The sequence below is a fragment of the Syngnathus typhle genome, linkage group LG16, assembly GCF_033458585.1.
Source record: "Syngnathus typhle isolate RoL2023-S1 ecotype Sweden linkage group LG16, RoL_Styp_1.0, whole genome shotgun sequence".
NCBI lineage: Eukaryota > Metazoa > Chordata > Actinopteri > Syngnathiformes > Syngnathidae > Syngnathus > Syngnathus typhle.
Window position 1 is genome coordinate 7655287 of NC_083753.1, and position 13297 is coordinate 7668583.

Here is a 13297-nt window from a genome sequence, read left to right on the forward strand (position 1 = left end):
AACAATCGCATCTTGTTTGAGTTACAAAAACCGCATCGTTCAAGTTGTGTACCAACATCAAAGCCCCAAAAATATGCTCTATAATTAATTATGCCAAAAAAAAAATCACTTTTAATTTTCATATTTAATATTTATACTTGCTGTCATTTTTTAGCAGTTTTTCCAAAATTGTTTATATTTTCAAAGTCAGCTGGGATAGGCTCGCGTGTGCATTGAAGCACTTAAAAGCTCATGACACGCCATGAGGAGTAATTGGAACGGGCCATTAACGCCGATTGGGGGGGGGTCAGGGTCGGTGAGAACCTGCCGAGGGGTCGAGAGGTCGCCGTGGCCTGGGGGAGGTCGAAGTTCATGTTCCAGACACGCATCAGCTGCGCCAACGGAGCTGATGGGTGGAGGTTACGACGTTCTTTACACTTTAAAATGCTACGATGCTATAAATGACCGTTAGCATTACCCGCTAATGTGTTAAGCCCGTTTGTACTGACGTTGGCATTTTCATTTCCTAGAAAGACAAAGTCATTAATAATTCCATCCAGTCGACACAGTCTCGTGTACGCAACAAAACCAAACCAATACACGTCTGGGACGACCCAAGGGCTTTGGGATCAGTCACTTAAGGGCCCCCAAAGTTACAGCAGGACAAGTAAACTGATCCCGGGTCAGCCCCTAAAACATGGACCGGTTCAGCTGTTACATGGAAAGCTTCCCAGGGGGGCCCGCGGCGGTTATTTTATCAGGCTAGCCACAAATTCAGCGACTATGTGTGAGTTCATCAGTAGACAAACTGGTCTGGTAGGTGTGCGTTTGTGTGTTTTTTTTTTGTATATTTGTGTGTGTGTGTGTGTGCACAATTCCAGGGTTGGAGTGCTCGGCCAAGAACACACTTGCACTTGAATCGCACGGGATGAGGATGGCATCGCATCAGAGGTAGTAAATGATTGAGAGTTTACGTCGGCCAAAATCTTTTTCCATTGTGATTACCTTGGACGAGTTTTATTCAGAAGCTCTGGTGAGTGTTGACGTTGAATTTTTATCCGGTTGAGTGATGCAGTCGTTTTCCCGGATTGGGTTTTAAGACTGGTCAAGACTAGGTTGAAATTTCAGGTCAGATTCAAGGTTAGGTGTTCGAGATTGGTTACAACTCTGGGTTTGTGGTTTTAAGACAATGTTTAGGTTTCAATTTGGAACTTTAATAAGATTTCGGGTCCGGGTTTCAAGATTGGGTTTGTGTTTTATGTTGAGTTTAGAATTCTTGTTTGAGGTTTCAAGCTAGGGTCAAAGTTTCAGATCAGGCTTAGGGTTGCTCGAAAGGATTTGAACGGTGACCTTGTTTGTTTGTTCCTCAACAGGAAATAAATGATCAACTGTCGAAAGACGAGCCTCACCTGAAGCTGACAAATGGCCATCCAGGAGGTTTGTCTTGTCTTCTCCCTCCAAACACGTGAGAGCAGAATGCAGTCAATGTGTTAGCACTGTGTGAAAATACTTGACTGCACCTTTAACCTTCAAGATGCTCCTTACTGCCTTGTCCTCTGTGACTATGTACATACCGGGCGCCATCATTTCAAACTCCATCTTGAAAGCCTCATTTGAAGCCCTTGAAATTGAAACTAATCATGCATGAGGTCTGATCAGGCGCCGTCTGTTCCAGTGCCACCTGACGGCTTTACTCCTGATCTCGGTGCTGGGTGCGATTCTGGGCTCACTGCAGGTGGGCTACCACACGGGAAATGTCAACGCGCCCGCAAAGGTAAGATCGAGCCACTAATTCATTAAAAGGATTTTAGCGGGCAAACACCATCGTGCTTTGCTTTACAGATCATGGAAGAGTTCTTCAACCAGACCTGGAAGGACCGATATAATGAAACCTTGTCAGAGCAAAGCCTCACCCTGCTGTGGTCCCTCTCCGTCAGCATCAAGGACTTTGGATCCCTATTGGGCTCCTTGGGAGTCAAATACTTGGCAGACTCTTTTGGACGGTGAGGATGCTGGTGAAGAAATGCTGAGCCTGTCTGAAATCCTCATCTTGGCCCCTTCAGGCGTAACTCCATCTTGATTGTCAACTGCCTGTCGCTGGTGGGGGTATCCCTGATGGTGGTATCCAAAGCCATTGAATCCTTCGAGGCTCTGATCCTGGGCAGGCTGCTTTTCGGACTCTTCTGCGGCTTAGTGATGAGCCTCAATCCGCTCTACGTCCAGGAAGTGTCGCCCACCGGGATGAGAGGCGCCTTCGCCACCCTCAACCAAGTGTCCTTTGCCTCGGGGATCCTGCTGGGGATGGTGAGGACCACGCCAGCGCAGCGCTGCTGGATAGACTCGAGGACTTTTACTGGGCTCGTTACAGGTGTCGGGACTGGAGACCATGTTGGGCACAGAGGAACTTTGGACCGTGATGCTGTCCTTGTCCTTGATCCCGGCGGTGTTGCAGTACTTCATCCTGCCTTTCTGTCCTGAGAGCCCTCGATTCCTGCTCCTCAACAAGGGGCAGGAGAGCAAGGCTGACGCTGGTGGGGCTAACTTTTGGTCCTATTCCTAACGCCAAAGCCCAACCCAGTCTTGGGTACATCCCAAAAAGTTCTTTTTTTCCCCCTGATTCCAATGTGACCGTCCCGCAGCCCTGCTTAGACTGCGAGGAAGTCCCGAGCCGGTGCTGGCCGAGCTGGAGGAGATGAAAGCCGAGGCCGCGCACACTCAGGCGTCGGTCGGAGTCTTGGAGTTTTTCCAGAAGCGAAGCTACAGGCAGCCAATCATTATCGTCCTCTGCATCAACTTGGCCAGCCAGCTGTCAGGATTCAACGCGGTAACCATGACAACAAGGCACCCTGGTTTGAAACCGTCATTCGAAACGCTAACTGGAAACTCGGTCTTGCAGATCATCAACTACTCCACCAGGATGTTCCAGCCTTATTTCGAGGAGGCCAAGTACCTGACTCTCGGTGTGGGGGCCGTCAACGTGATCTTCACTTTAGTGGCCGTGAGTCCCCCGTCGTTACATCAAAACAGTCGCCGTAATGATTACGGCGTAATCGTATCAAGTCACTTTTGAACCTTCTTTCCAATTTCAGTTCTTTCTGATGGAAAAAGCCGGAAGGAGGCGACTGCTCCTGATCGGCTTCATTATCATCGCCGTGTGCAACCTCCTCCTGACTGTCGTAGATTCTGTGGTGGTAGGTTTCATTCTCACTTTGATTAGGAAAATGCTAGCTAACTAGCTATCTATCTAGCTTGATTAATATATCAATCTATTAATTAATCAATGAATGAAGCAAGATAGCTGTTAGCTCGCTAGCGTCATGCGCTTGATGTATTACAACCCTCCTCTTGAATCTTTTTTGTCCTCTGTGCAGCAAACGGTGCCCGCGCTAGGGATCCTGCAGGTCCTGGTGGTGTTCTGCCTGATCTCGGCGTACGAGCTCGGGCCGGGCCCCATCTCCTGGTTCATCGCGGGCGAGCTGTTCGACCAGCGCGGCAGGTCCATCGCCATGGCCTTCGCCAGCATGCTCAACTGGGGAGGGAAATTCCTCCTGGCGCTTCTCTTTCCTCCCGTACTGGTGAGTGTCCAGTCCACTTTCCAACTGGGGCGAAGTTCTTGTCCTTTTTTACCACTTTGGCGTCCATCTCTTGCACGCAGAAAGTCATCGGCGGCTACTCTTACCTCCTCTTCATGGTCATGGCTCTGATCGGCTTCGTTTTTACCTGGTTCCGAGTTCCCGAGACCAAGGGTCGCACATTTGATGAAATTGCCGAGGCGTTCCGGGGGGCAGAAAACCTTCCTTTGCACGATAAGAAGGGCTTCAACACCTTCAGCTAAGCGGCTCACTCACCACTGGTGGCCCCGATTGTTTTTTAGCTAACCATCCAAAAACGTAGTCGCACTGAGGAACTCAACAAAGACTCAAAAACTGTTACCTGGAACTTTGGGTCTCCTTTATCTCAATAGCGTGCACAGACCTACTGGATGGAAATGAATTTTTTTTAAATGCCATTCAAGCTATATTTGGGAAGTGATGAAATGTTTAGAATATTTAAAAGACAAAGCGATGTGGCGGATGAATCCTTTATTGTATTTTAAAGTATTGATGAAGAATTGATAAGACACTGGAATGAGGAGGCAAAGAAGAAATGTAACCAAATAAAGTGTCACAAGTAGAACCTGACTAATTGTTGGGGCCAGTGTTGATACAACTGTTTAAAAAAACTGAATTCCCTTGGGAATTGGCACGTGGTTCTTTTGCACACCACTAGAGGGAGCCCCTATTCCACGACCTTGAAAAAAACTGCTTTAAAACAACAGGGGGCGACAAACATCAGTCAGGAAGCAAAGAAGCATTTTGGGTACTGCAGCTAAATGGAAATCTGTCAAACCTTTTCTGGTAATCCAGCTGAATCTTGCAGGCCAAGTGGAGCTCTCACGTTTCAACTAACATGATCGCGACAGTGCTTGTCCTCATCCTGCTGCAGACGAGAGGTAAGAAATCGTGAACGAGCAGGAGAAAAGCCACATGGAATTGCTTAAGACTTTTTATCTCACAGCCTCAGCATCAGAGGTAATGGTCCACCAAACGCCGCCAGTCATCCTCAAGGCACTCGGTGAAGACACCAATGAAATGAGCTGCTCTCACAGCATCACAGATTACGACGTCATTCTCTGGTACAAACAAAATCCAAGTGGCACCATGGAGTTCTTGGGCTTCATCACTCAGGTCTTCGCCATGCCCGAGGATCACCTGAAAGGGAAGGTGCAGTTTACCGGAGATGCCCGCCATCAGTCCAAGTTGATCATCAACAACTTGACCTTAAACGACAATGCGGTGTACCTCTGCGCAGTTACCACGGTGCTGCAGATTGGCCCTTCAGCCGTCACAAAACAGGCAACCCGCACTTATCAGGGTTAAATATCAAAACCAACACCTGCGGCACCCGATGGTGACATCGTCAGTTCTCGCATGAGTTTCACAAGGTAAAACGTCATCCAAACATTGACACAAAAACACAACCAAGTCAATCAAATCAAATCGGTAATTGATAGAATATATATCTAGGATTTGATGAATACTTCAAAAGTCACAGAAATAGACTGCAATGCCCACTGATTGGATTGTTTTGTAAAACCAAAAAGCTTCATCTTTAGCCAGCTATCATGCTAATGCTAACAATGGCAACAATTACCTTCTACGGTATGTGGTCGTGTTATCATCTGAAAACTGAATAGTGTTTCATATTTGCAGCCATCTAGTGGTCAATGGAGGAAATGTGCCTAGACGCTACAGGCGATTGGGGATTGGTACTGAGGCGCCACCTATTGGACTCATTTGTTCATGACACAGCAAACAAAAGACTTGTTCTTGATTTCAAACTAAACTATGTCAATGCTAAATCCCCCAAATATTTCTTCTTCAGTTTTAGAAAGCGTTCGGTGCCAGTATTATTGAGGTGTTTAAAAAAAGCAGCAGCAACTAAACAATTAAGCATAATCATATAAGAAGGACTGATGTCATGTTTTTCAAATCTGAATTACTGTTGGGAAGCTAAACTTGATGATTACAAATATTTAATTTGACAACTCTAATTTGCCCTGTGAAAACCTTTGCAACCTTAAAATATCAACCGCAGAGAAATACAAACTCTTAGATGGCTTGAAATGAAAATTTAATACACTTAAATATGAAATAATATTTTACTCAAACAGTAAACCCAGATAGTTATTATGGACAATTTGTTATATCACAGTGTTCATGTCTATAAATATGACAAAAGAGCACTTGACTTAACTTCTCACCCAATTTGAAAAAAGGAAAAAAAAAAAAACTTTTGTCCCTATGGCTTCAAAGAGATTTACCAGTTTAAAGTCGAGTCATATCAAGTTGATTCCAGATTTGTGGCTCATTTGTTTTGTGATTCCATATATACAGATATACAGAAATGATTAACCCATTTACATTTTATCTGGCAAAATGCTTTAAGCACCATCATCTGGTTAATAAGAACTGCCCTCTTAAATTGGTCACGAATTAAAAAAACAAAAAGTGAATTACCATTTATTCAGACGTTTTCAAACAACAATGATTATGAAATGAATGAGGTAAATGCCCAAATTTTCCTTGATAACTCAACGCATGGAATGACAGACTTTGCATTGTCTAACATTTCAGTGAAATCTTTGGAAAAAAAATTTGACACCGTAGCGTCGACGTCAATACGGTCAACACTGTGTCATCCTTTCATAACGGGACGTCAACAGTCGTCCAACTTTTTTACGCTCGGTTTATGCACGCCATAAAAGACCGACGTTATTCATCGCAAGCTACCTTCATTTGTGCAAGTTGAGCAAATGTGATGCAATACCCAACTATAATCTAAAAAGAAAATACGATAAATATCGTATAGTATAAAAGTGGTTTTTAACCGAGTAGTGTAATCGTCGCGTCACCTTTCCACGCAACACTGGATTGACGTATTCACCAGCAGACGCATTGAAACCGGACCATCATGGCCGCCGTGGCTGCTCATCATTGACGGCAGCAGATGAAACCGGACCACCTCGTTCGCCATTATGGCCCCGAGGGCAGCTTTCAAACCGGACCAACATGGCCGCCGTGGCCTTCTATCCTACACGGAAATAGTGAAACTAACATTAGGAAACTTCTAGTGGTTGCCAAATGTAATAATAATAATGATGATGTATTATCTAATTAAACATGTTTTGATGAACATCTCCACTAATTTGACTAATATTAACCAGAATGTACTGCAGAAATTAAAAGCTGATGAGCAAGAGAGGGGCAAATTTGATAATTGTTTTAATGTCATGTATGTTTTTAATGTTTAGTCTACCGACCACACAAATATGTCAACTGTAAATGTTAAGTTACTCCAAAAACTAGAGTGGCTAACAACTAGCACCTTAGCCACTAGCTAACTGTTATGCCAGTCTTATTAAATTCCTTTTTAATTGCCAACTTGTCAAGTAAACAAAGACAAAGCAAGCTTTTTTTAGGGAGGTTAATGGTGCACTGACTGCCTAGTCAGCTTGGAGCTATAATAGAATACAATTCTAATAGGCAATCTTTAAACCTAAAGGTTGGGTGACATAACAAAGGGCTTTGATGGCTTTTAAGAGGCTCGGTTTGTCCTGCCACTTTAGTGGGTGGATCGTAGAGATCCACGCCATCTCGCCAAGCGATTCCAGAAGGAGTTTCATGCGCTCCTCGAGTTCGGGGAGGAAACTTGATGAGAGCTCGGCTGGTGAGTACCTCAACAACTCCAATGTTACACTACAAATTCTACCACCATTTTTAAATGCATTTAAAATATTTTCATGCAGCTTCTTCATTGGAACTCATGAGTAGTACTCAATATGACTTGTAATGTAGTGGTTCATATTTCAGATTTTTATACAGCTGATGTGGGATCAAATCCTGTTCACGTCATATGGCATACTCCATCTTCAGATGTTTCCTGGCATTGGTAGTGGGGTGGTTCCAGATTTGGTACTGTAGTGGTTTCAAATTTGTATCAAGATTAGTTACATTTGATTTGAATGTAGCTGGTGTGGGCCGGGTCTCCTCTAACATGCATATTGGAGATCCTCATTTTCTGTCTCCCAAAGTTTGCTCTATTTTTTTTTTAGATCTTTTCCATTTTTTGTCCAAAACATTGTCAGTATTATTAAAAAATGAAGGAAGGATATGCTTGTTTAAGCCTGTGTAAAGAACCATTTATTCACTAGATGCTATAATGTAATGTATGATTTACATTTTTGTTTGGTAGAATTTGAAGTTGCTGAAGTGGAGGCTTAGAAGACTGCAAGTCAAAGTGGTATGTTCATATTAATTCACAAAAACATGTATGTATCATTTGATTTTTGTACTACATATACACATTTGTTTGAAAATTGAAAAAAAAAATGCAATATTAAGGGAGTAAAAAATGACTATTATTATAGCCCTATTATGTATTTGTTGTTTTTATTGTTTTATTGTTGCCTGCAATTTATGATCATGATTGTGCGGCCAATGTTAGCTCCATGTTTTGTCCCATGAGATTTTAGGCAGCCCGGAGTGAACAGCATGGAGCACTTTCAGACGCTGCCCACTGACGAGGATGTCAAGTGGGACAAGCTGCTGGACAACATTTTGAAGTCGTCCGACGCCATCCTGTGGGGCTCCACGCCCGCTAGCGTCCCACTGCCGCCGGAGCCACCGCAGCCTCCACCGCTGCCACCGCAGCTGCCACTGCTGCCACTATCACCTAAAGAAGAACCCCATGATCTGCCTGTCACGACTGCAGCGAGCGAGCCCAAAGGAGCCATGGAATTGTTGCCCCTGGCGGGTGGTCAACATCACCTGGACCTGCTGATGGAGGGGAGCCCCCCGGATATGGACGATGAGCTCTCCAACGTTCTGGATGACTTTTGGTTGCCCGACTATCTGGGTGGCCAACCCGGTCCTATCAACATCCATGACCAGGTAACCATCAGACACCTTTCAAACCCTCCTGCATTTGTTAAGTAGCCCAAAAAGTTGGGTCGTCACTTTCCATCCAATTTGGGTTTATTTTGATCCAACTTATTTCAGAGTGTGCACCTTTAATACTGCTGGGTAAAAAAAAAAAAAAAAAAACAAATTTGGGTCAGAAATTGGACTGATTGACCCAAATAAAAATTGTGTTGTTTTGATTGTCGGTCCAAATTCAAACCCAAATTATGTTAAAGTGATAGTAAAAAATAAAACTAGAATAAATAAAAAAAAAAAAGTTAAAATATTTACCCCTCCTATGTTAAAGACATTTAATCGTATTAAAACACATGTAAAATAAAGAATAATACACTTTTATTAAACATTGTAACCACATCCCAGCACAAAAATACTCAACAAGCATAAAAATAGTGCATGGTTTGTCGTGTGGATGTGCCTTGAAGCAGCCGTGTGAGCTGTGGCCGACAGCAGCTGCTGCTTGAGCGTCATCATTGTCGTTCGTTTTACCGTTGGATGGAATACTCAGCGAAGAGGGGATTAAAGCAACGCGAAAGGGGCTTCTCAAGATTGCCGGGTGGACATTGCGCCCTTGCAAAGTTTCTCGTGCTTGTGCCTGTGCGTGTGTTTTCTCCCCAGGACGACGACGTCATGGTGATGCCGGCGCACGACAGCGTGAACCAGCCTCTTCTTGGAAGGCTGTAAGTGACAAACTCTCATGTTAAGATCATTTTAATTCATCAGATGTGTTAAAAGGTCGATGGTGAGGTCATGATTCGCACAGAGCAGATTCGAATACAGCGGCCGTGAGCCGTTCAAATCGGGCGCAACGCTTTGCATCAGCCGCTAATTGTGTTGTGATTCATGTTTGCTCTTTTGCATGTAACCGGTGCAGGATTGATTTCCGCTCAGAAGAGGCGCACATGTACGTGGAACTCATCATTTGTCTGTTGGAACCTCGACCACATTGGCCCTCTTTGGGCCTTTTTAATCTTGATATGCAAATGAGCTAACTTGGTTTATTTTTGACATGTATGCGCGTGTAGTAACGGCGAAATGATGTGCGGAGCGTCTTCGTCATCTGACTCGCTTGAAGTTCCAACAGAAGCCTCACCGACCATGTAAGTATATTTATAAAAAATAAAAAGCAAAATTCACTTGGCTCTCATTTGTGTTTGTGTAGGAGTTCCAAAAGCCAAAGCTACAGCCACAGCCAGCAGGAAGCCCATCGGCCCTACATCAAGAAGCCACCCAACGCCTTCATGCTGTTCCGCAAAGAGCAGAGTCCCAACGTGGTCGCCCAGTTCAACATCACCAACTCAGCGGCGGTCAATAAAATCCTGGGAAAAATGGTAAAGTAGCCTTTTGCTCTCTTATTTTCACGCCACAACACGTAAGGGGTTTGACCTGTTTGGGGCTTCCGCAGTGGAAGTCGCTGCCCAAAAAGCTGCAAGCCAAATATTACGAGCAAGCCGAAGAGCACAAGATCCTCCACAGCCTGCAGTATCCCGACTGGTCCTGCACTGAGAACTACGTAAGACCTAATACGGAGGAGCATGCTTTTTTTTCTTTTTTTTTTTTTTTGCTGAAAACATTTGACTCTCAGAAACACTTTGTTCTAGTCACAAGCAATATAAAAATATAATAATAAATAAATACAAATAAATAAAAATTATAATAAATATAAAAAAATCTTGGAAAGGAACATTTTCTTGGAAATATATGTAAAAAATTAAATCTCAATGTTTTCATTATTATTTTTTTTTAAATGCAAAATTCAGTTATGGATGAGTACATTGTTTTTTTGTATTTAACAGCGCTCAACCTGTTTCCCCCCCCCCCCCCCCCCAACTAAAGAAATGTAACCACCGTTTTTGTGTGTGTCAGGGCAAAAAGAGGAAGCGTGATCGCACCAGGCACTGCACCAACGGCCCGAGTAAGTCATGTGACGTCATCCGCTGGCATCACACGAGGTACACTTAATAACAAATACGTGATGTCCCCCCCATCTCATGCAAAGAGTCACAGGAGGACGAAGCCCCTGTGGCCGACCAGAGCTCCGGCGCAATGGGCCACGCCCCCGGCGAGGACACCCTGCCCCGTCACAACCACAAGAGCGTCGTGGGGGAGACGCACACGTACGCGCACACGCGTGGCTGCTGACACGCCCACAGATCGGGATTCCCCCCCCCCCTCGCCCCCACCCCGGCTGTAACGTTATGTACCCCCTGCACAAAGAGTAGTTGAGGATTTAAATTGGATTTCTCCGAAAAACATGTACATTTAAATTCAAGCTGAGAATAGTACAGTAAACATCATCAGGGTGTCCCGCTATTTGATTTTTTTAATTCAACTTTGCTCCAACGCTGGTTTATAATAAATGCAATACCAATGTCGACCACAGGGTAGCGCTAGACCTACTGAATTGAAGTCAACAAAGTATTGAGCACAATTTTTATTGAAAACGGTTGCATTTTATCTCCCGTGAACCTGCATTTTATGCCTACAAAAAAATGCCAGTTGCAGGCAGATTTTTTTTAAAACAATTTTCATCTCTGGACATGATTATTGATGCATATTGTGAGAAGTCTGTATGGGAAAAATAATGGGTTTGTTTACTGTAAACATGGAATCCGTACATCATTACAGTTTGTGCAATATTTTAGTGTCATCCATTACACTTGCTCTCAATATATTTTCTGTATTTGTAGTTTTAGCGTGACCTTCAAATAATAAATGCCGTAAATGCTACAAAAGCATGCCCAGAGAGAGAGACGCTCTTGCTATGTTGGCGGATGTCACATCGCAGCGGTGGACTTGTGGATGATTTGCTCCTGTTCCCCATAATTGGGTTTTAGCCTTAGGGTTACTTAGCCCTAACCTACCCGCCACGTAGCTCCGCCCCTGCAGCGGACCTGGCATCACACTGCGTCATGCTGCAGGAAAGCAGGCCAGGCGTTTTCAGATGCCATCTTGCAGCGTCTCTCCCTTGTCATTTACAATGTTGCCAGTCGTCGGCCTCTTTGTCTCTCTCCTGTGTGGCGTTGCTGGTAAGAATCTTCATGTGTGACACCTGAGAACATGCACACTAATGGGCTTCATTGCTTCCAGGAGATGGCAGAGGGGTCCATCAGAAGTCGGATCTGCTACTCCGGTTAGGCCATCCAGCCCAAATACACTGCAGCCACAACCTTGGCGGGAACTACTTGGTCATGTTTTGGTACCGGAAGACTCCAGGAGGGGGCTTGGAGCACATCCTGAGCACCACCCCTTACAAGAACAGCCCTGAATTAGAAGAGACCAGTTCGGACCACGTCTGGGCTGAGCAGGCGGAGGCCCAGAGTGGATACTTGACTCTGAGGGAGGTGCGGCTGAATGACACCGGAGTCTACTGGTGCGCCGCTGCCACAATTCACGGTGATGTGAGACTTGGCGAGGGTACTGCAAAAAAATGAGTGACACACTTTGCATGATGCCAACCACGCGACCACAATAGGAGGGAGACCTAGAGCTTACGTCATTAAAGTGACTTCATGGCCAATCAGATGAGGAGGATCATTTCAAACTATGACTAAACAGGAAATGTCTTTGTGTTCCCAGCTGACACTTGGGCCATCATGTGCGTGTTGTTCTTGTCCTTTCTTCTCTTTGTTTCTATCCCCGCACAGGCCACCATCACCAGAATGGACCAAACCCCGGCCGACGCCATCAAGGCGGCGGGCGACGATGTAATCATGAGCTGCAACCATTCCAGCAATCTAGGTTTGAACATGATCTGGTACAAGCAGACCGCTCCGGCAGCCGCCTTCACCCAAGTGGCCCGGACGGGTGTGAAAAATGTGGTGGTGGACGCTGACGTGTACCGGCTGACTGGCAGCGCCTCTCACTCGTCCCTTGGCGTCAACCGCCTCCGGCCTTCTGAGAACGCTGTGTACTTCTGCGCCGCCACGGAGGCGCGCACGGCGATGCATGACCTCGTCAGCCCCGCACAAAGCGCCTTAAATTCTGTTCCCCTTTTGATAGCGTCCTGTACTTTGCGCTATGCTTACTGTCTGCTGTATGCACACTGGCTCAGCTCGTCTCGACTGTTTAACATTTGATTGCTGGTTTGAAATTTACTTTTAATATTATTTTTAATAAACATTTATGTTTAAACTTGTCTGTTGTTGTATTCCTTGTTTTGATATTCCCCAATTAAAACGTAAAAAAACATATATTTGGTTAATTGCTTTATATGACAATATGTGTAGGTACACCTAATGGACACTTCAATAGGTACACTACATGAGGTTAAAAAAAAAAAAGAATAAATAAAGGGTTAATTGCACAACAAAAGCACACAATATATTCTCACACCTACTGAGGGTCACTTGGAAAACATGTTGGAACGCAGCCCCGAGGACTAGAGCTTGACACGTGTGACCTTTGACCATGATACTTCCCTAATAAAGTGGCCTGTTATTAGGTACACTTGAAAATGGCGGTGTACCTAATGGAGTGACCGTGTGATTCCCTCGTTAAGCGCACCTGCGTGAAAAGTTTTAGCTCCTGCAGAACGTGAAAGTGGCTAAAACTTTTCACGCAGGTGTTTTTAACGAGGGTAACTTTGGAAAACATGTTGGAACGCGTCCCGAGGACTAGCGCTTGACACCTGTGACCTTTGACCATGATACTTCCCTAATAAAGTGGCCTGTTATTAGGTACACTTGAAAATGGCGGTGTACCTAATGGAGTGTCCGTGTGATTCCCTCGTTAACGCACCTGCGTGAAAAGTTTTAGCTCCTGCAGAACGTGAAAGTGGCTAAAACTTTTCACGCAGG

The 13297-nt window shown here is 44.8% G+C and overlaps 2 protein-coding genes and 2 gene segments (V, D, J or C); all 4 read left to right on the forward strand.

Moving 5' to 3' along the window:
* The first annotated feature begins 793 nt into the window (after positions 1-793).
* On the forward strand, positions 794-4160 carry LOC133168813 (solute carrier family 2, facilitated glucose transporter member 1). 3 transcript variants are annotated; one of them, XM_061300457.1, is made up of 11 exons: positions 794-930; positions 1353-1416; positions 1655-1753; positions 1822-1982; positions 2043-2283; positions 2348-2510; positions 2619-2803; positions 2876-2977; positions 3069-3170; positions 3351-3554; positions 3635-4160. In XM_061300457.1, exons 2-11 carry the CDS (start codon positions 1402-1404, stop codon positions 3812-3814), a joined length of 1452 nt encoding a protein of 483 aa, XP_061156441.1. In that variant the 5' UTR covers positions 794-930; positions 1353-1401; the 3' UTR covers positions 3815-4160. The 3 variants fall into 3 exon arrangements, with proteins under 3 accessions (XP_061156441.1, XP_061156440.1, XP_061156442.1); XM_061300456.1 differs by having other exon boundaries at positions 858-1012; XM_061300458.1 differs by having other exon boundaries at positions 878-1012; positions 1639-1753.
* Positions 4161-4428: 268 nt separating this feature from the next.
* LOC133169610 (T cell receptor alpha variable 20-like) lies at positions 4429-4898 on the forward strand. The segment is given in 2 exon segments: positions 4429-4471; positions 4537-4898. Coding segments are annotated over 2 exon segments (405 nt in total).
* Positions 4899-4960: 62 nt separating this feature from the next.
* On the forward strand, positions 4961-11244 carry LOC133168841 (transcription factor 7-like 1). 2 transcript variants are annotated; one of them, XM_061300505.1, is made up of 8 exons: positions 4961-7821; positions 8047-9178; positions 9373-9402; positions 9524-9598; positions 9661-9829; positions 9904-10011; positions 10365-10413; positions 10498-11244. In XM_061300505.1, the coding sequence occupies exons 2-8, from the start codon at positions 8994-8996 to the stop codon at positions 10638-10640; spliced, it is 759 nt and encodes a 252-aa protein (XP_061156489.1). In that variant the 5' UTR covers positions 4961-7821; positions 8047-8993; the 3' UTR covers positions 10641-11244. The 2 variants fall into 2 exon arrangements, with proteins under 2 accessions (XP_061156489.1, XP_061156490.1); XM_061300506.1 differs by having other exon boundaries at positions 8054-9178.
* Positions 11245-11946: 702 nt separating this feature from the next.
* Positions 11947-12578, forward strand: LOC133168852 (immunoglobulin kappa variable 3D-15-like). The segment is given in 1 exon segment: positions 11947-12578. A coding segment is annotated over 1 exon segment (483 nt).
* Positions 12579-13297: the final 719 nt, after the last annotated feature.